Source organism: Salvelinus sp. IW2-2015, linkage group LG20, assembly GCF_002910315.2.
Source record: "Salvelinus sp. IW2-2015 linkage group LG20, ASM291031v2, whole genome shotgun sequence".
Lineage (NCBI taxonomy): Eukaryota > Metazoa > Chordata > Actinopteri > Salmoniformes > Salmonidae > Salvelinus > Salvelinus sp. IW2-2015.
The window spans coordinates 70382166-70404685 of NC_036860.1; the positions used below are offsets into that span (position 1 = coordinate 70382166).

At 41.7% G+C, this 22520-nt stretch overlaps 1 protein-coding gene across 1 annotated transcript; it reads right to left on the reverse strand.

Annotated features, from left to right (window-relative positions):
• Positions 1 to 100: 100 nt before the first annotated feature.
• LOC111981911 (chromobox protein homolog 1-like) lies at positions 101 to 21365 on the reverse strand. The gene is made up of 6 exons (XM_024013399.3): positions 21152 to 21365; positions 18776 to 18928; positions 14431 to 14605; positions 7815 to 7998; positions 7615 to 7709; positions 101 to 7458 (listed from the first exon to the last, which is right to left on the reverse strand). The coding sequence occupies exons 2-6, from the start codon at positions 18876 to 18878 to the stop codon at positions 7314 to 7316; spliced, it is 702 nt and encodes a 233-aa protein (XP_023869167.1). The 5' UTR covers positions 18879 to 18928; positions 21152 to 21365; the 3' UTR covers positions 101 to 7313.
• Between the last annotated feature and the right edge of the window lie 1155 nt (positions 21366 to 22520).

The window sequence follows — 22520 nt, forward strand, 5'->3', positions numbered from 1 at the left end:
GATCCCTTATTCCTTGACGATTTAGTGATATTACTAGGAATACTAATACGTACGAAAGAATTACAAGCCAACTTGTTTCGACAAACGATATGAAACACCATTGTTAACAAAAAAATGATTTATTGTCCAAAAACATTTAAACAAGTAAAAGTAACCACTGCAAATGGTGACTGATTGAAAGCAAGAAACATGCAACAAGAGATGCCTCTTCAGGAGACACAAGAAAGAGTCAAAGACAAAATAACTAAAAGGTTACATATGAGCCACTTGACTAGGGTATAATGTATATATAGAAATCTTCCGGTCTGGTATATTAGAAAAGACACGCAAGCCCTCTTAGACTTGTCATGATAAAATGAGCTGTAAAATACCCAAATGCAAAATCAATCCAAGGCAACAGGCTCTATACCAGGGCTGTAAAACTCCTGGTAATGGTGGTTGTCTTCAGTACCTAAACATTTAAATGTTAGACACCATTAACCAGTTAAAATCGATTAACAATTTTTCATACAAGCTATTGTTAGCTGTGATGAATCAATTACATTCTTTACTTAACAATTTAGGATTTAAAAGATGCCAGAAGAGGGATATTCAGACGCAATAGAGCAGTGAACAATTCTTCAATTAATCCAGAGGTAGCAAAGCCCCGCAAACCAAACTTGAATATAACCCACCCACCTCTGTGAGGGTCAGTTCTTTAAATTGGCAGCTCATTTTAATATAACAGATCCAGACACGGCGAGAATTAACATCAGAGCTCAACGGTAAAGTCTGAAAGGAGAATTAGCTTAGTTGGAGAGGTCGTCTTGATCTGGTCTTGCGATTTCAGTTTGTCAGTTGTGTGAGATGAATAAGTTGCTAGATTGATCTATATTCCATGGCTGCCAACACCTTGGATAGATTTACTTTACACTATAAAACAGACCACCATAAAACCGTTTTATTTACTTTGAATCACAATATAGACTACCTAGGGACACGTCGTCTGTATTTAAAATAGGGGTTTAGTAAAACAGAGGTGCGTGTGCATAGACCAGGGCATTATAACCCTGTTCCTGGAAAGCTACTGTCATGTACAGTTGAAGTCGGAAGTTTACATACACCTTAGCCTAATACATTTAAACTCAGTTTTTCACAATTCCTGACATTTAATCGCAGTAAAAATTCCCCGTCTTAGGTCAGCTAGGATCATCACTTTATTTTAAGAATGTGAAATGTCAGAATAATACTAGAAAATTATTTATTTCAGCTTTTATTTCTTTCATCACATTCCCAGTGGGTCAGAAGTTTACATACACTCAATTAGTATTTGGTAGCATTGCCTTTAAATTGTTTAACTTGGGTCAAATGTTTCAGGTAGCCTTCCACAAGCTTCCCACAATAAGTTGGGTACATTTTGGCCCATTCCTCCTGACAGCTGGTGTAACTGAAGTTTGTAGGCCTTTGTAGGCTTCCTTGCTCACACACGCCTTTTCAGTTCTGCCCAAACATTTTTCTGTAGGATTAAGGTCAGGGCTTTGTGATGGCCTCTAATACCTTGACTTGTTGTCCTTAAGCCATTTTGCCACAACTTTGGAAGTGTACTTGGGGTCATTGTCCATTTGGAAGACCCATTTGCAACCAAGCTTTAACTTCCTGACTCCTGTCTTGAGATGTTGCTTCAATATATCCATATCATTTTCTTTTCCCCATGATGCCATCTATTTTGTGAAGTGCACCAGTCCCTCCTGCAGCAAAGCACCCCCACAACATAATGCTGCCACCACCGTGCTTCAAGGTTGGGATGGTGTTCTTCGGCTTGCAAGCTTCCCCCTTATTCCTCCAAACATAACGATGGTCATTATAGCCAAGTAGTTCTATTTTTGTTTCATCAGACCAGAGGACATTTCTCCAAAAAGTACAATCTTTGTCCCCATGTGCAGTTGCAAACCGTAGTCTGGCTTTTTTTTTTATGGAAGTTTTGGAGCAGTGGCTTCTTCCTTGCTGAGCGGCTTTTCATGTTATGTCAAAATAGGACTCGTTTTACTGATGATATATATACCTTTGTACCTGTTTCCTCCAACATCTTCACAAGGCCCTTTGCTGTTGTTCTGGGATTGATTTGCACTTTTCGCACCAAAGTACATTAATCTTTAGGAGACAGAACGCGTCTCCTTCCTGAGCGGTATGACGGCTGCATGGTCCCATGGTGTTTATACATGCGTACTATTGTTTGTACAGATGAACGTGGTACCTTCAGACGTTTGGAAATTGCTCCCAAGGATGAACCAGACTTGTGGAAGCCTACAATTTTTTTTCTTAGGTCTTGGCTGATTTCTTTTGATTTTCCCATGATGTTAAGCAAAGAGTCACTGAGTTTGAAGGTAAGCCTTGAAATACATCCCCAGGTACACCTCCAATTGACTCAAATTATGTAAATTAGCCTATCAGAAGCTTCTAAAGCCATGACAATTTTCTGGAATTTTCCAAGCTGTTTAAAGGCATATGTAAACTTCTGACCCACTGGAATTGTGATACAGTGAATTATAAGTGAAATAATCTGTCCGTAAACAATTGTTGGAAAAATTACTTGTGTCATGCACAAAGTAGATGTCCTAAACGACTTGCTAAAACTATAGTTTGTTAACAAGAAATGTGTGGAGTGGTTGAAAAAATAGTTTGAATGACTCCAACCTAAGTGTATGTTAACTTCCAACTTCAACTGTAGGTTCTCGTCAACCCCCGTTTTAATTTACCTGATTCAGTTTATGAACCAGCTAATTATTAGAATCAGGTGCGCTATATTAGGGTTGGCGTGAAAGGATGGTAGCTCTCCAGGAACAGGGTTGGAGAGCCCTGGCATAGACACTACATTTTCCTCTGTGTATACCTCTTGGGATAGATTTGGTTCCATTAAAAAAAAAAAAAAATCAATTTGTTTTGTCCATCCCTCATCTTCGCAACCACATTAAAACCATGGGCCTTGACTGAGCCTAACCCTTCCCACCACCTTAATCCAAATCCACGTATTTCCAGTGCAGTTTGACAACAATACCAAACCTCCTAAAAGCCCCAATCCCCTCAAGGAAGCCTGTGAATGGTGAGCATATGCTGCACATGGGAATAGCTCGACAAGAAATAAGGACAGAATATGTGGGCGTTATAGTAAAAGCTTTCCACCAAAGATTAATCTGAGTGAAAGCCTATCTTTCGCATCTTCATCTCTAGCTTCTTACTTGGTGCCTGTTTTCTGAGGGTGTGTTATCTGGCAGGAAAGTAGTACACACCAATCAAGTCTTTTTAGCCATGGGTACGAGACCACAAACAACTCAGGTTACATAGGTCATACTGGTGCTCCACAACAAAGTTAGTAGCTCCATACCAGGGTTTCTGTTAGCCGGTAATAGACGGTTTTTGGCCGATGAAAAAAGTGAAAAGCCGATAAATAAAATGTCCGACCAGCCAATTGTCTGTGAGAGAAAAGAAAAATCCCCTTGCAAAATAATGCTCTTTAGCTTATTCATTGATGGAAATACCAGTCGATGCAAATACATTTGACCGGTCAAGCTTATCAGTCTATAGGTTAATTTGCATAATTAAATTGCTGCATGTGTATTTCCGTTAGTCTTTATGCATCTTATTTATCACAGGCACACAGCATACAGATGCAGAGGCTAATTTGAGCGGGAAAATCTGCGGTTTGAGGAGCTGCTGGTAAGGCTTCTCAAACCGCCTGTTTGTTGCTGCTGGAGTAAAACGTGCTTTTACAAGCCCAATCATTGCGCAACAATTCTAAATGCAATTGCGTGTTAAAAAAGTTGATGGCCACCATTAAAAATAGCAACTATTTGTATTTCTTAACTGACAATTGAAGCGTGCTTATTTTAAGTGCCTAGGCAACGCTATGCAGGCTTCAGACACCACTTTGCAATGAAATGGAGGCAGTATGCATTTAGAAAACATTCGTAATTGTTTGAAACCTGAATGTTTTACTTCATATGAGACTTGTCTTCCCTTGCGTCAAAGTAGCCTAGCCAAGATCCGACCATAGAAACGTAAAGGCAATTGTTTTAAAGTTCCATATGCCATTGAAACCAGTAGCCTATTTCTCTCATGTTCTATTGGTTTTCAAATCAACTCACTCTCATTTTCCAGTAATCAAAGGCACAATCCTAGTCATATTAGCAACCCATGCTAGTTGTTGCATCTTTAGATTAAGAGGGGAGATCTAATGGATATTTTAATCTCATGAAAACCGCTCGCATGTGCAGTGCGCATTTCACAAGTGTTTTCCTGCTAATTGCATTTTGGAACGAACATTCACGCGAAGCCTACTGCCTTGTGTACATTGCTGCACATACAGTGGCTTGCGAAAGGAAAAATGCCATGGGGGGGTTGAATACTATCTTGTTGCCTTACAACCAGTAATTAAAATGGATTTTTTAGGGGTTTGCATCATTTGATTTACACATGCCTACCACTTCGAAGATGCAAAATATTTTTGGGTGAAACAAACAAGAAATAACACCAAAAACTAAAAAAACTGAAAACTTGAGCGTGCATAACTATTCAGTCAATACTTTGTAGAGCCACCTTTTGAAGCAATTACAGCTGCAAGTCTCTCGGGGTGTCTCTATTAGCTTGCCACTGAGAATTTTGCCCATTCTTCAAGGCAAAACTGCTCTAGCTCCTTCAAGTTGAATGGGTTCCACTAGTGTACAGCAAGCTTTAAGTCATACCACAGATTCTCAATTGGATTGAGGTCTGGGCTTTGACTAGGCCATTCAAAGACATTTACATGTTTCCCCTTAATCCACTCGAGCATTGCTTTAGCAGTATGCTTCGGGTTATTGTCCTGCTGGATGGTGAACCTCTGTCCCAGTCTCAAATCTCTGGAAGACAAACAGGTTTCCCTCAAGAATTTCCCTGTATTAAGCAACATCCATCATTCCTTCAATTCTGACCAGTTTCCCAGTCCCTGTCGATGAAAAACATCCCCACAGCATGTTGCTGCCACCACCATGCTTCACTGTGGGGATGGTCTTCTCAGGGTGATGGGAGGTGTTGGGTTTGCACCAGACATAGCATTTTTCCTTGATGGCCAAAAAGCTCAATTTTAATCTCATCTGACCAGAGTACCTTCTTTCGTATGTTTGGGGACTCTCCCACATGCCTTTTGGCGAACACCAAACGAGTTTGGTTAGTTTTTTCTTCAAGCAAATGGCTTTTTTTCTGGCCACTCTTCCATAAAGCCCAGCTCTGTGGAGTGTACGGTTTAAAGTGGTCCTGTGGACAGATACTCCAATCTCCGCTGTGGAGCTTTGTAGCTCCTTCAGGGTTATCTTTGGTCTCTTTGTTGCCTCAGATTAATGCCCTCCTTGCCTGGTCCGTGAGTTTTGGTGGGTGGCCCTCTCTTGGCATGTTTGTTGTGGGGACATATTCTTTCCATTTTTTAATAATGGATTTAATGGTGCTCTGTGGGATGTGTTTTATAACCCAACCCTGATCTGTACTTCTCCAAAAATGTGTCCCTGACCTGTTTGGAGAGCGCCTTGGTCTTCATGGTGCCATTTGCTTGGTGGTGCCCCTTGCTTAGTGGTGTTGCAGACTCTGGGGCCTTTCAGAACAGGTGTATATATACACACTCAGATCATGTGACACTTAAATAAAGTCCACCTGTGTGCAATCTAACTAATTATGTGACCTCTGAAGGTAATTGGTTGCACCAGATCTTATTTAGGGACTTCATAGCAAAGGGCGTGAATACATATGCACATACAATCTTTCAGAGTTTTGTTTGAATTGTTTGAAACAAGTAATTCTTTTCATTTCACTTTGCAAATTTGGACTATTTTGTGTATGTCCATTACATGAAATCCAGATTAAAATGTGTTTTTAATTTCAGGTTGTAATGCAACAAAATAGGAAAAACGGCAAGGGTGATTAGTACTTTTGCAAGGTACTGTATGTGAAGAAATTATAGTTTAATCAACATTTTAAGCGAAATGTTCTGATCGGTTGCATCAGTGTCATTGCTTGAAGGTTATTTTCATAAATAATGTTATGTAGCCTAGGCCTACTGGTTGTATGCATTTGGGATCTGTTGTCCCAGAGTCTGTCTGGAGTAGGCCATTTCTTTCCTCGCACAGAACGACAAGCTGACCAATAAATAGGTCAAATGTTCTACTATGGGGAATAGTATATTGACATAGGCTAGGGATTTTGCTGTTTGTTACTCACCTTGCTGGCTGAGGAAAAGTAAAAGCGGACAGTTATTCTAACATCTTCAAAGTGCGCATCGGAATTCGGTAAAGATGCACGCTGTTGCATCCTCGATTTGCATGTTCTTTTAAAACAAATGACCATAATCTAAAATGTGATCCGTCATTCTGAGCACCGTGGCTGTACGCCCTAATCAGATTACGCACACAATGCATATGGGTCGGGAAAACGTCTCAAATGTCTGGTAAATTAAAATGCTGCCCGTCAAATGTCCAGCACCATGTTTTGCTAATGGAAACCCTGCATCACACCATTGTTCACACCTCTATACACCTCCTATGTGTAACACTTAAAGACCAGAATATAAATTAACTCTAGTCTGAACATCCCAAAAATTCAAATAAAATCCTTCTTAGATCGCTCTCATAACCAATTAAAACTAACCAAATATAACCGCAACTATTTACACATTATATGATAATGATATGGCAAGGGAAGGCAGGTGCCAACACTTAAAACAGGTTTCATAAAAAGTAGAAAGACAAACAAAAAGCACTGCAAGTTGCTCGATGAGGGATGTGTAGGTACAAGATAATGTTCTGACAAGAAATCAACTTCAACATTTCACGCAAGAAAACTGGAAATGAAGATTGGCTATTTCAATTCTATTAGCTGAGAACTTTTGCTGGATCGTGTTTTGGAATCGGACCATTCCATTTTGTAAACTCAGCTGCTGTAGTGATACACTTTTGAGTTAGCGAGGTATCTTGACAAAAGCTTTTCTGAGGCGAAACTACACTAAGAGGAGCTGGTGATTTTGAAGCATTTCAGTGCTCAGGGACTGAAAACTACATATCCCATGATTCTATCTGATGAGACCCAAAAGTGAGGCCTGATAAAGTGATCTTGAGACTTAGGAGTTCTATTTACCCATGCCCCCCCCCCACAACCCACCTCCTTGACAAGTCTTATCATCCCTACCCATCTGTCAACCTCTGTTTTAGTTTTAACAGTCCGGGTTTGCAGAAAGGTTTTGAAACAAATCAGCTTCTCTGTCCCACACCCTCCACCCCACCCTCTGTACCCCCTTCCCCTTCATCCTGGACCTGTGGCTAGTTCTTATCATCCTTCTTCTCTTCCTCCTCGGTGGGGTAGGAGTGCCATGTCAGACGCTCCTCGTAGAAGGAGATGACCACCTGTGGACATTTAATGTTGGCCTCCTTGGCCGGCACCAGGTCCGCCTCATCACTGTTCTTCCTGTGGAGACAGGATTTAAGGGAGAAGCCACTTCAATCAGTTATGTCCCACTTTTTTGGAGGGGACAACTAGTATTTGACCAATCTTCCACTCTCCCAGTACCGTATAGTGAAAAGTCCCAAAAAAGTCAAAATCCCAATGCAGCCCAGAACTCACCATTTCATGAGGAACATCAGCTCTCCACTGGAGTCTGTGGCTCCAATGATCCGTTCGGGGTCAAGACCACGAGCAAAGCCTCTGGGCTTCTCGGCCTGAAAGAGTGACGGATAAGGAGAGAAGGTTCAGTACAGGGCTACGTTCACGGTCTATAGTATCAGGCATGTTCTTTAATACTGAAACCAAGTACAGGCTCTCACCTCATCTTTCCTCTTCTTGGGCCTGCCTTCTTCACCCCCTGCCTCTGTGTCAGACTCGCCAGCTTTCCTCTTGCCACCAGACTCTTTCTTGTAACTTTCTTTTTTGTTATGATGATTCTGCATGTACTCGGCAATCAGGTCAGGGCAATCCAGGTTGTCCTGCGGTTCCCATGTATTGTCCTCACTGTGGTGAACAAATACAGGTTAAAAAGGCTACAACATAAGACACTACCTGAAAAAGGTCCATTTATACCTGGGCTACAACCATTAGATTCGGTTCCAAACCCCCCCAGAACCAACTGATCGAAAATTCCCCAGCCCATGGACAAGCTAACAATTGAGATTATTCCGATATGGTCGTAATAGCACATGAAGAAAAAAAAGGGGTCAGGGCCCGAGGTGGCAGGACTACCACCGCAACACTGGAAGACGAAGTAGTAAAACAGACGGATGCCAAATATACAGCAGCTGAAGACCAACCAAGCAAGTCCATCTGTGTCACCGTGGACCAGAAAAAGATGGAAATGTTTGTAATGGCTATTGACTTTTTGTAGAACGACGAGAGGAACAACAACCAACCAAAGGAAAGAAAAATACAAATAATTTGCGATTTAACACAATGGTTCAAATAATCCTAGAATTAGGTAGCAGGCCTTGGCAGATGTTTTAATTTGATTTAACTAGGCAAGTCAGTTAAGAATGAATTATTACTTACAATGCCAAACCCTAAACCGGACGACACTGGGCCAATTGTGCGCAGTCCAGTGGGACTCTCAATCACGGCCGGTTGTGCTACAACCTGGAATCGAACCAGGGTCTGTAGTGATGCCTTTAGCACTGATATGCAGTGCCTTAGACCACTGCGCCACTCGGGAGCCCACTGATGCAGTGCCAAGCCCAAAGATCAGGGCCCTATAAAATATGCGATATGGAGAACCCAGACAGAATCCAGACATTAAAATGGAATTCAACAATATTCCAACATGTATTGAACTTAGTTTATGTTCTATCATTTAGAAAATGTATTTTTCCAAGATTATAATAAGACGAACTAAAAGCATAAGGGGTTCATATTTTCCTTTAACTTTGAAGAGGCAATGGCCCGGGAATGCCCCTGTGTGTGCACGCGTTTGTCTACCACATAGCCATTAGCGGTGATGCTAACTACAACCGTCTTCTGGTAGATGGAAAGGCTTTCCCAAAAACCTTCTCAATTAAATGTTTACTACAAAGTAGTCTATGCCTACCTGGCAGAATTATTATTTGCATCAATCCAGTGGTGATTTGTTTAACAAATCTAAAATCATGTGTGCTACAGGTCTCTTGCTGGTGCCAGGCTGCACACTTGAATATAAAAAAGGGTATCTACACCCAAAGATTTACATTTTTCCCAGACCTCAAAAGTGGTCTGCAGGTGTGGATTAAGCACTGTTGTGGACTTACATCCAATTTTGTTCTATATAAAAATTGAGGGAAAAACAAAGGGAATTAGAAAAAAATAAATATATATAGGGCCCTAAAGGAGCATACGCAAACTTGTGTAGGGAGATGGAATTGGGTGATGTACCCCAGTTCCATAATCTTTCCCCGTTGTATCCTGAACAATTCCGTAAGCTAGTGGAGTTGGTGGCCCCTCTAAATCAGGAAGCAAGACACTAATTTCAAGGACAGCATTTCTGCGATTCCTGGCCACTGGTGAGCAATAGCTAACCTAATTTTTCAATGCTTGATGTTGATATTAGATGGTCATCATGACAATGAGACAACCATGAAGACAAGTAAAGGGGAGGCCCCCATGAAATGGGCAAAAATGAATGGCATCTTACTGGCATTGGGCGAACCATATACACAATCGCAAATACCACAAATAAAACGGCAGTTCTTCAAAAACATATTGCAAGCCGAACATGGCATATGACAAGTGTCATACTCCAAAAATCCCAAAGGTGGTGAGTGCGCTCCACCGTAGATTTTCCATATGGGAAATGGTCAAAGTCAGGTCCCAAGGGTGACATTTTCAAAATCTCAAAATAAATTCAAACTTTTAAAACCTCATTTGGCACTTTTTGGACTGTTGTTCAAAAAAATTATGATTTTTTTTGGTCAATTATACATATGTAGAAACTTTATGGATATACATTTGTCTTATTTTATTGAGTTGTTCCATAAGGCCCATGTTTTGTCCATTTGCCATAAATGATCATAGGAAGTCAGATTCCGAACTCAAAAGTCAGTGAACCATGTCCAAATGGCATAAGGAATGTCCAAATGGGATATATACTGACCAAATGATAGATCACCTTATTAAGCCCCGAATCAACCTAGAAGGTCTATTTGTCAAGTTTGATCATAGGAAGTAAGAATTTCTCATTGATTTATTTATTTTATTTCACCTTTATTTAACCAGGTAGGCAAGTTGAGAACAAGTTCTCATTTACAACTGTGACCTGGCCAAGATAAAGCAAAGCAGTTTGACACATATAACAACAGAGTTACACATGGAGTAAAACAAACATACAGTCAATAATACAGTAGAAAAATAAGTCTATATACAATGTGAGCAAATGAGGTGAGATAAGGGAAGTAAAGGCAATAAATAGGCCATGGTGGCGAAGTAAATACAATATACCAATTAAAACACTGGAATGGTAGATTTGACAGTAGATGAGTGTGCAAAGTAGAAATACTAGGGTGCAAAGGAGCAAAATAAATAAATAAATACCGTAGGGGAAGAGGTAGTTTGGGCTATTTATAGATGGGCTATGTACAGGTGCAGTGATCTGTGAGCTGCCCTGACAGCTGGTGCTTAAAGCTAGTGAGGGAGATAAGTGTTTCCAGTTTCAGAGATTTTTGTAGTTCATTCCAGTCATTGGCAGCAGAGAACTGGAAGGAGAGGTTGATGTCGATTCAGTATGTCCATTTCGTAATGGGAAGTCCTTATGGATATGCAACGGACACTGTCAACTTGCAGAAGAGCATGTTCACACTGACAATATAGCATATGTGTCTTGGACACTCTTCAATCGCTCGTTGGTGTTGATTTCAAGCCTGTCCATTTGGTGATATTAAATCCCTCATTTATACATTTCCAATTGTACACTGTCCATTGGCAATGTCTTACAATGGGCATTTACCATCACGAACTGGACATGCTGCAGAAATGCCCAATTGACTGGCTCGTTGAATTAGGGATGGCCGAGCAGTAATAGTGGTTCCTCTCCATCGCTAGTTGGTGTTGATTTCTGCCTGTCCATTTGGTGATGGTAAATCCCTCAGTAAATCCCTCATTCCAAGATGGCGTAGCAGTCGGAAGTGTGTTCCGTCTTGTCCCATACTGTCCCGTTGTAAATATAGTTTCTTGTATTTTTTCGAATATATTTTAATCTCACTATCCACACTATCTACCAAGAGACTTCTCGTTTATATTCTTCGTTGCTGTCTATTCACCACCACAAACCAATTCTGGCACTAAGACCACACTCAATGAGCTGTATAAGGCCATAAGCAAACAGGAAAACGCTCATCCAGAGGCGGCGCTCCTAGTGGTCGGGGACTTTAATGCAGGGAAACTTAAATCAGTTTTTTTCTCATTTCTACCAGCATGTAAAACATTTCTAGACCACCTTTACTCCACACACAGAGACGCATATAACGCTCTCACTCGCCTTCCATTTGTCAAATCTGACCATAATTCTACCCTCCTGATCCCTGCTTTCAAGCAAAAACGAAAGCAGGAAGCACCAGTGACTCAGTCAATAAAAAAAAGTGGTCAGATCAAGCAGACGCTAAGTTACAGGACTGTTTTGCTTGCATAGACTGGAATATGTTCCGGGATTCTTCCTATGCCATTGAGGACATCAGTCACCACATCAGTCACTGGCTTCATCAATAAGTCCATCGATGACGTCGTCCCCACAGTGACTGTACGTACATACCACAATTAGAAGTCATGGATTACAGGCAACAGCCGCACTAAGCTAAAAGGGTAGAGCTGCCGCTTTCAAGGAGCGGGACTCTAACCTGGAAAGTTAGAAGAAATCCCGCTATGCCCTCCTACAAAACCATCACAGGCAAAAGCATCAATATAGAACTAAGATTGAATGGTACCACACCTGCTCCGACGCTTTCCGGATGTGGCAGAGCACGCAAACTATTAGACTAAAAAAAGGGAAGTACAGCCGCAAGCTGCCCAGTGACACAAGCCTACCAGACGAGCTAAATTACTTCTATGCTCGCTTTGAGGCAAGCAAAACTGAAACATGCATGAGAGCATCAGCTGTTCTGTGAGATCACGCTCTCCGTAGCCGATGTGAGTAAGAACTTTAAACAGGTCAACATTCACAAGGCCGCAGGGCCAGACAGGTTACGGATACGTGTACTCGAGCATGCACTGACCAACTGGCAAATGTTTTCACTGACATTTTCAACCTGTCCCTGACCGAGTCTGTAATATCAACATGTTTCAAGCAGACCACCATAGTCCCTGTGCCTAAGGACACTAAGGGAACCTGCCTATATTACTACCGACCAGTAGCACTCACATCTGTAGCCATGGAGTGCTTTGAAAGGCTGGTCATAGCTCACAACACCATTATCCCAGAAACCCTAGACCCACCCCAATTTGCATACCGCCAAAACAGATCCACAGATGATGCAATCTCTATTGCACTCCACACTGCCCTTACCCACCTGGACTAAAGGAACACCTATGTGAGAATGCTATTCATTGACTACAGCTCAGCATTCAACACCATAGTGCCCTCAAAGCTCATCACGAAGCTAAGGACCCTGGGACAAAACACCTCTCTCTGCAACTGGATCCTGGAATTCCTGACAGGCCGCCCCCAGGTGGGAAGGGTAGGTAACAACACATCCTCCAAGCTGATCCTCAACACAGGGGTGCGTGCTCAGTCCCCTGCTGTACTCCCTGTTCACTCATGACTGCACGGCCAAGCACGAATCCAACACCATCATTAAGTTTGCCGACGACACAACAGTGGTAGGCCTGATCACCGACAACGATGAGACAGCCTATAGGGAGGTCAGAGACCTGGCAATGTGGTGCCAGGACAACATCCTCTCCCTCAATGTGATCAAGACAAAGGAGATGATTGTGTACTACAGGAAAAGGAGGACCGAGCACGCTCCCATTCTCATCGACGAAGCTGTAGTGGAGCAGGTTGAGAGCTTCAAGTTCCTTGGTGTCCACATCACCAAACTATCATGGTCCAAACACACCAAGACAGTCGTGCAGAGGGCACGACAAAGCCTATTCCCCCTCAGGAGACTGAAAAGACTTGGCATGGGTCCTCAGATCCTCAAAAAGTTATACAGCTGCCCCATCGAGAACATCCTGACTGGTATGACAACTGCTCAGCCTCGACCGCAAGCCACTACAGAGGGTAGTGCAAACGGCCCAGTATACAACTGGGGCCAAGCTTCCTACCATCCAGGACCTCTATACCAGGCGGTGTCAGAGAAAGACCCTAAAAATTGTCAAAGACTCCAGCCACCCTAGTCATGGACTTCTCTCTGCTACCACACAGCAAGTGGTACCGGAGCACCAAGTCTAGGTCCAAAAGGCTTAACAGCTTCTACCCCCAAGCCATAAGACTCCTGAACAGCTAATCAAATGGGGCTACCCAGACTATTTGCATTGCTCCCCCCCCCTTTCATCTTTAACACTGCTGCTACTCTGTTTATTATCTATGCATAGTCACTTTAACTACCTACATGTACAGATTACCTCAACTAACCGGTACCCCCTATATATAGCCTCGCTACTGTTATTTTACCGCTGCTCTTTAATTATTTGTTATTTTTTACTTAACACTTATTTTTCTTAAAACTGCATTGTTGGTTAAGGGCTTGTAAGTAAGCATTTCACTGTGTTGTATTCGGCGCATTTGACAAATAAAATTTGATTTGAAATAGCTGTGCAGCAACGCTCCCCATCTAACCTGACAGAGCTTGAGAGGATCTGCAGAGAAGAATGGGAGAAACTCTCCAAATACAGGTGTGCCAAGCTTGTAGCGTCATACCCAAGAAGACTCGAGGCTGTAATCGCAGCCAAAGGCGCTTCGACAAAGTACTGAGTAAAGCGTTTGAATACTTATGTAAATGTGATATCAGTTTTTTTTAATAAAATGAGCAAAATAAAAAAGGGATTTGTCATTATGAGTTATGTGCAGATTGATGTGGGATTAAAAAAAAAATCAATTTTAGAGTAAGGCTGTAACGTAACAAAATGTGGAAAAAGTCAAAGGTTCTGAATACTTTCCAAATGCACTGTACTTGCCAACCACTGGCAAGCGTTCCACACCACGACTTGTCTCAAGCCAGAGACATTAGAGACCATTGTAGACCTTGCGCAACATGCTCTGTGAGGAAAATGGCGACCAATATGTCTGACCTGTTGCAGATCCGGAGGGCCCAGGGGGTTTTACAACTCCTGTTGCATGGCAACAAGACCCCCAGCTACCCCAAGCGCCACTACCCCATAGGTACCAATAAAGAGATGCAAAATTATAATAGAAAATGTATACAGGATTGTATGTCATGTATGATAATTTCATTTCTGTGACTGTAGTATTACAAGCATTAAGTCTCAACTCACTCGGAGAAGCCTTTCCATTTGAGCAGAAACTCCACGCGTCCCTTTACCACCCGTCGGTCCAGCACCTTCTCCACCACATACTCCTCCTCCTCTTCCTCTACCACCTCCTCCACCTTCTTCTTGGTCTGCTTCTTCCCTGCTGTTGCCGCCAACTTGACCTCTTCCTTGGGGGGCTCTGGTGAAGGGAAGGAGTGCAGAACAGTTTGGTTAGACTCCAAAGACTTTGTTCACGGCTATAAGCCCCACTGATTATGGGCACACTTTACTACGGTCAGATTACACAGATGGGATTCGTTGCAAAACGTTGGATTCACGTCCAAATCAAGTCTGTTGGACTTGATTTGCCAATCAAAATACAAATGGTGGTCTTTTATGCAATTAAGCTGCAGTGCCAGCATGGCAACCTTTGTACCTTTTTATCGTCAACCCTGTTTGCCAACCCTTTCTTCATTACGGTTCATGGAATTGTAGAGGACTATGCTGCTCTCTGATGTATGTAGGCTTCAAGGTCTCTGGCTCTGAATCACTAGCATCTGGCTGATCCACTTTCAAATTGGGTTTTTGTAACTCTGTAAATATAACCAAACCATGGCAATGGGTTTCTGTATTCAAAGAGAGATCCTCCAACTGATCCTCATGGATTTGTTTTTAGAGGGAGTTAGATGAGCTTGGTATGCTCTTGGGGTAGTTTTAAGGTGTCCGGTATGGGGACTGGACCCAAGGATTTAACATTTCAAGGACATACACTACCGTTCAAAAGTTTGGGGTCACTTAGAAATGTCCTTATTTTCCATGAAAACATACATGAAATGAGTTGCAAAATGAATAGGAAATATAGTCAAGACGTTGACAAGGTAATAAATAATGATTTTTAATTGAAATAGTGTCCTTCAAACTTTGCTTTCGCTAAAGAATCCTCCATTTGCAGCAATTACAGCCTTGCAGACCTTTGCCATTCTAGTTGTCAATTAGTTGAGGTAATCTGAAGAGAATTCACCCTATGCTTCCTGAAGCACCTTCCACAAGTTGGATCGGCTTGATTGGCACTTCTTACATACCATACGGTCAAGCTGCTCCCACAACAGCTCAACAGGGTTGAGATCCGGTGACTATGCTGGCATTATAGACAATACCAGCTGACTGCATCTTCCCTAAATAGTTCTTGCATAGTTTGGAGCTGTGCTTTGGGTCATTGTCCAATTGTAGTTGGAAATTGGCTCCAATTAAGCGCCGTCCACAGGGTATGGCATGGCAAAATGGAGTGATAGCCTTCCTTCTTCAAGATCCCTTTAACCCTGAACAATTCTCCCACTTAACAACCACCAAAGCACCCCCAGACCATCACATGTACTCCACCATGCTTGACAGATAGCGTCAAGTAGTCCTCCCGCATCTTTTCATTTTCCCACGTCTCATGAATGTTCTTCTTTGTGATCCGAACACCTCAAACTTAGATTTGTCTATCCACAACACTTTTTTCCAATCTTCCTCTGTCGAGTGTCTGTATTCTTTTGCCCATCTTAAACTTTTATTGGCCAGTCTGAGATATGGCTTTTTCTTTGCAACTATGCCTAGAAGGCCAGCATCGCGGAGTTGCCTCTTCACTGTTGATGTTGAGACTGGTGATTTGCGGGTACTATTTAATGAAGCTGCCAGTTGAGGACTTGTGAGGCGTCGGTTTCTCAAACTAGACACTCTAATGTACTTATCCTCTTGCTCAGTTGTGCTCCGGGCCTCCCACTCCTCTTTCTATTCTGGTTAGAGCCAGTTTGCTCTGTTCTGTGAAGGGAGTAGTACACAGCGTTGTACGAGATCTTCCGTGTCTTGGCAATTTCTCGCATGGAATAGCCTTCATTTCTCAGAACAAGAATAGACTGACGAGTTTCAGAATAAAATTATTTATTTCTGGCCATTTTGAGCCTGTAATCGAAACCAAATTCTGATGCTCCAGATACTCAACTAGTCTAAAGAAGGCCAGTTTTATTGCTTCTTTAATCAACACAACAGTTTCCAGCTGTGCTAACATAATTGCAAAAAGGTTTTCTAATGATCAATTAGCCTTTTAAAATGATAAACTTGGATTAGCTAACACAACGTGCCATTGGAACGCAGGCGTGATGGTTGCTGATAATGGGCCTCTGTGCGCCTATGTAGATATTCCATTTTTTTTTAAACAGCTGTTTCCAGCTACAATAGTCATTTACAACATTAACAATGTCTACAATGTATTTCTGATCAATTCAATGTTATTTTAAAATGGACAAAATATTTTGCCTTTCTTTCAAAATCAAGGACATTTCTAAGTGACCCCAAACTTTTGAACGGTAGCGTATATACACTATCATGGAGAGGGATGCACTATCATTGCTGATTTGAAGCCCAAATAGACATACAGGTTGGGCAAAGGATAAGAGGTGTCACACAGCAAATGAAAGGTTTCGGTCACACTTTATTTGGATATTATCTGTAGAGCATCTACAGACGAACTATCAACAAACTATCTGTTGATAAGCAACTGCTTGGTAAGGTTAGGTTTAGAATAAGGGTTTCGGGTAAAGGTTAGGGCGACGTTTAGAGTTAGGATAAAGGTTTGGCAGATAATTAGTTGAAATGTTAGTGATAGTCTGTAGAGCATCTACAGTTAGACTAGCCAACAAAAGAAAGTGTTACCAATTGTTTTGAAACTATGGTCCACCTCTAGCGTGGACCATAACATCAAAGGGCGGGTCTGCACCCTTGAAAAAGTAAAAGGCACGACCTATAAGATTCTTGGATATCTGAAAGAGGATGGACAAGATGGTGTTAAGGAAGACGACCAAAGCAAACAGTCACAGATGAGTGCATAGTTGACGAATGTGTGTGTGTGTGTGTGTGTGTGTGTGTGTAGAGGGTGGACACAGCGCATTCCATATTAGGCTTGGGCACTATACCGTATACCGGGGTATTTGGAAAAAGCTATGGGATGGTTTTTCCAATACCGTCAATACTGTTTAAACTATTTATTTGAAATGTTTTAATAAATTTGAATATTTCTAGCTACATAAGTAAATACCTGCAGTCAACTTCTGCAATACGTTAGATTTCAGCTGTCACATTATTATGAGGCTTACGTTAGTCTACAGTCATGTGATTTGTTTACAAGCACACAAAGACGAGAGAGCGGAGCCTTGAGCCTTGTGCAGCATGCGCCAGGTGATCTAATTACAGTATGGAATTCACAGTTAAATATTGGTCAGCTAGATCTCTTATAACTATTAAGTTAACTGTCTAAATGTGCTAAATGCTCCTCAGTTGTGCATTTAGTATGCTAATTTAGTAGCTAGTTAGCTATCTAGCGAAGTGGTTAGCTTCTTCCAAAATCAAGCATTCGCTTGGTAACAGCAGAGAACCCCCTCCGGGATCAAGAGCCTTGCTGTCTAATATTTGTTATTCGCGTGCAGCAAACTGAGTATCATTTTTGAGTTACTTGTATAGTTTAGGTCAGAAACTATACAAAATGTTTGCAATGCCCTTGCTAGCATTTAGTTAGCATTCTCTATGGAATTTTTTATTTACTTTTTAGCATTGCTAACCTTCAGATTACCGAGTATCAGTGGTGTTTGAAAACATGGCCCCTTGTGTTCAGTGCCAGTATTATATCCCGGTATGGCACAAGGTCTCTATGAAGGTATGACAATCTGGATACCGCCCAAGCCTAGTACATATCCCCCTAATCTTGTCAAGGTGGGCAGCCAAGTAAGAGAGAATCCTCTGGAGGCCCCACAAAAAAAATTTTGAGGTAAATCCTCTTCTAGAGCGGAAAAGCTTGTTTATGTTCCACCGCTGAAGAATGATACAAGCAACATTACATATTCACGAATTAGAGCTGAGTAGGAATGTAGAGGGAAAGATCTCAGTTGCATAACCCTCACGTCCTCATCTCCTTCTCAAAACCCATTGGATGAGAAAGCCAGAGGTCCTTCCCCTCTGACCTTATCCTCCAATGGGTTTTGAGAAGGAGACGAGGAGAGAGGACGCGAGGATTATGCAATTGAGATCTTCCAGAGGTGATTTCCACGTGGAGTGGAAAAACTTGAGACTGAAAAGTATTAGCACGTCAACTCATAGGGGAAATACACGGCATTGACACGGAAAATATCTGAAGTTATCACTTCAAGCCCAAATATATAACACTTTGACTAAAGCGACCGACTTAAATCCTTGTGCAACATCATGGGTAAGCTATGGGCATCGTCTTTTACCCCCCAAAAAGTGAATTTCCGCTCGTGGGCGTTTAAGTTCTGCCGAAGCTGGCCAGTCTACCACCCAACCCTATGGCATTCATAAGACAGAAACAATGGCTTACCGTTTTCATTAGTAGAAAGTTGATCTACAACTTCAGTGGTAACACCAGTAGTAACACTGGGGGTCACATCGCTAGGGGGTTCTGTAGCGGTAGGCTCACTCATTTTCAGGCTGGGAGAAGGCAGTGGAACCAGCGGGTTCCTTGTCAGCAGAGCTAAACAGGGTGAGAGGGGTTACTTAGGCATGGGTGATGGGAGGACCGGGGGTCGTGGATCAGAGGCATCAGGGAGATATCACAGAAGGCAGGAGAGAATGGCATTGGTAAGAACAACACATGGTTTCATCTCTCACAGTCAAATCGATTACTAAAGTGTAATGCATGCATACCTCTACAGCACAGATAGAACAATGAGACAGATGTCCCATCGGCTGTATACATGTGAAGCATCCAGTTGGCATTTCCACTCACCACCAAATATGGTGACCAGAGGAAGACCAGTGGTTGGCAGTGGGAGAAGATGGAGCGAGATGGATTTTGGGCGACACTCTGCTTATTTTCTCATCTATTAAACATTTGATCTCAATACAGTTCTGTGACCAAAAATACAATCTGTTACAAACAGAATGGACTAAGCTTTGTAAACTTTATCCTTCGCCAAAGTTTAAAAAAATTCTGATCAGGACAAAATGAGTTATCGCACGTGCACTTCAGAGTAGGCTTTCCCTAACAGAAATATGCAAATACATGCAAGAACGCGCCAATAGGATCTCGCTAGCTCGTGCTTGGCTCCACCCACATCCTTGCTTGTTCTGCCTACTATGATTCATTTGCACCTATTGGAAACAGGCTGTGGTCTATCTTGGGTTAGTTATAAAATAATCTTTGACTACAGTTCCTACTACTGGTCAGTACTAAAACGCATGGAGCGGCGATATATTATGTTTCTATTAAAAAAGCTGGCATGCATTGTACTGCAAGTCTGCAACTAATGCAAATAAATACACAGAAAAACAAATATTTGACTAGAAGCCCTCTTAGGTTTGTCATCACTACTTCCAGAAATATTTATGACTAGACCGTCTAAATGATGGTACACTGTTGGTGTGATTCCCAGAGGAGAGCCCTAGGGGTTGGTACCTGTCTTGAATACATGATCTAGGCAGGGGGTAGGGACTATACGAGTTCTTGAACATTCCATTGGGCTGTAGCCTTGATGTGGTGTAGACAAATGCACACCTAACTAATATGTTTGGAAAGTTTAAAATGTCAGAAGCACAATCATATCAATCAGACCAGCAATTACGCATTTAAGCACATACAATTACATGAGATTCGGCATGAAGGGGTCAAGCTTCAAATCTAGACATCAAGGCACAGTTTTGTCACATACAGACAAATCAACTTAGGCACACAATCACTACAAACCACTGGTAGAAAACAAACACGGTGAGAACAAGAGAATGTCTGGAGGAGGAAGGGGGCACACAGACATCCTGATTCTTACCCTATGGAACACACAACAGCATGAAAACGCTTACCCCCACCCCTTCCTAACTCAACATTGGGGTAAGCAGGGGTAAAGCATCACTATCATACAAACACAAATTGATTTTTTAAAAATCATTAAATAAAACGTATCGTTTTTCAGTATCATCAAATATTGTGTAGGCTAAACGACGCATTTGAGTGCCAGCTTTTGACGCGCAATTCAACAGTTAGTTTCAAAATGTAAGTCATTTCAAGAAGGTGATGATTTCTGATTCCATTGCCCTATTGGGGTAGCATTGATTTTAGGTGCACGCTGCAGTTCGCTGGTGGCTATAATGTTCTTAACCAGCAATGTCAATCAATGATGTGAATTTAGCCACTTGTAAATCGATGCAAATATATTTGTCTCGTAAGCAGTCCTTTCTTTGCTACAGCACGTTTCCTCTCTTTCATGAGTAGCCAATTCGATGAGCCACATTCCTGCCTGAAAGGGGGTAATGAAATGTAGCAACCTAATCGTTTTCCTACTTCAATAATAAACAGGCAATCGCGCAGTGCAACAAAGTAAAAGGGTCAAATACACGGGAACTGTAAAGGGCTACACACAATTGCAATGTATTAACCAACCCATTCACTATGCCATCAGCCGATCCCGTTTCACATTATGGTACTAGGGGTTTTTTCCCCCCAGAGCTGTCGAGATGGAATGACTAGTCGTCCATGTTGACCTGAATCATAGCACGAGCAATCTACACGAATTTGCGCGAAAACAATACAATTGAACACTCAAAACAGAATCCGCATGCAACAATGTAGCAAGATGCACATTGCCGTGTCAATATATTGGCCTATCGAAATATGTGTATCACCCATTGTGCATAATAGAAGGTTAACGCTGGGGGGACCGCTAAAGAGCAGAAGGCGATGGTGAAGTAACTAGCCACTTACCTTTACAGAGATTTGACTCTAATGAATGAATTGTCGGAAATTGGGTTAATTTTATCAAATGAAAACCAGTATTACACCAATGGTTTATCTAAAATATATATATATATGTTGTGCTTATCCTATGTAAAGATCAGCTTGTAAAATATTTTAAAAGGACACTCTTCTCGTTTTTGCGTAAAGCTACAGACAATAGCCCTCCAGTGCCTCCCTCGTACCCGCCAACTCCGGCAAAGCGTGGCTACGCAACGTGTTATTGTATGGCACCATGGGAGATGAAGTCTTTATACATTTTATTTGTATTTATTTATTTTCTCTATTATAAACATATTATTCAGAGATGTTTGATGATCTTCATTTTCAATGTTTAGTTATTGGTCAAGCATGCCAATGGGTAGAGCAATTACTTTACTTACAATGTCTTGTACTTGGTTCTATACTCTAGAATTTCATGATCAGTTGTGGAAGCCTGAACTCGTCTCCCCCCACCTTGCTCTCCATGTTTCTCTCTCTATTCCTGTTGGCTGGTTAGCCTTCACTGACTTCAGCCAGTGGAAGGCGAATGACAGACTTTCCCTTCTTCTCCATTGCCAGATGTATTTTTAACTGACTGCAATGACACTTATATCATACATATTCTGAAGGTATAGCATCTTTGATGTCCCGACTGACAAACTGCTGTATGTGAAAACCCTCAGACCTCTGATGAAGATGTCACCCATGAGAGCTGCCATCTTCACCCTCTCTGTGTCTCTGTATCATTAGAAGCCATCCTGTTCATTTATTTTTTTATTAATCATAATAGTTTACAGGCAATAGCTCAGACAAACAATGCTTCCAAAATGTGCATTCATTATGTTGTCATGTAAATCAAAAGGAACAGATGAAAAAACACAAAAGTAATGTGTAAAGGATTTAGAGCATGGCAGTGATGCGTACTAACAAAATATCAGTAAAAAGCTTGCATTACCTGCACATGCACCAGTCACAGTTCTGTTAAAAACAAGACTAGACTGCTGCAGAGCTTGGCCTTGCGGCTAACACTGTATCAAACGTGTTTGTGTGTGTATGTGCTTGTGATGATGAGTGTGTGTGTGTGTGATATATTGTGATTATTATTTGTATCTGGAATGCACGAACCAAAGCCATTAAACAGGATCTTCTGCTCTCCCACAACTACAGTATCTGATCTTGTCAAAGCACATAGGGTCATATCCTCTTTGTTCCTTTGACACTAAAGATAAAGAGGTGTCCGACCATACCTGTACTTTTGGAATGGAAATGCAAATGCCTCTCCATTTCCCATCAAAACCATGAATTGAATCAATTGGATAGGATTAAAATAGAGGAGAAGGGATTAACTCATAGGTCT

Bases quoted from the DNA above. Each gene is read 5' to 3' on its own strand.
- LOC111981911 (XM_024013399.3), bottom strand. From the start codon at position 18,878: ATGAGTGAGCCTACCGCTACAGAACCCCCTAGCGATGTGACCCCCAGT. The intron at 14,606-18,775 runs GTAAGCCATTGT...TCCCTTCACCAG, and splicing joins ACTTTCTACTAATGAAAACG to AGCCCCCCAAGGAAGAGGTC. The intron at 7,999-14,430 runs GTGAGTTGAGAC...TGTTCACCACAG, and splicing joins AAATGGAAAGGCTTCTCCGA to TGAGGACAATACATGGGAAC.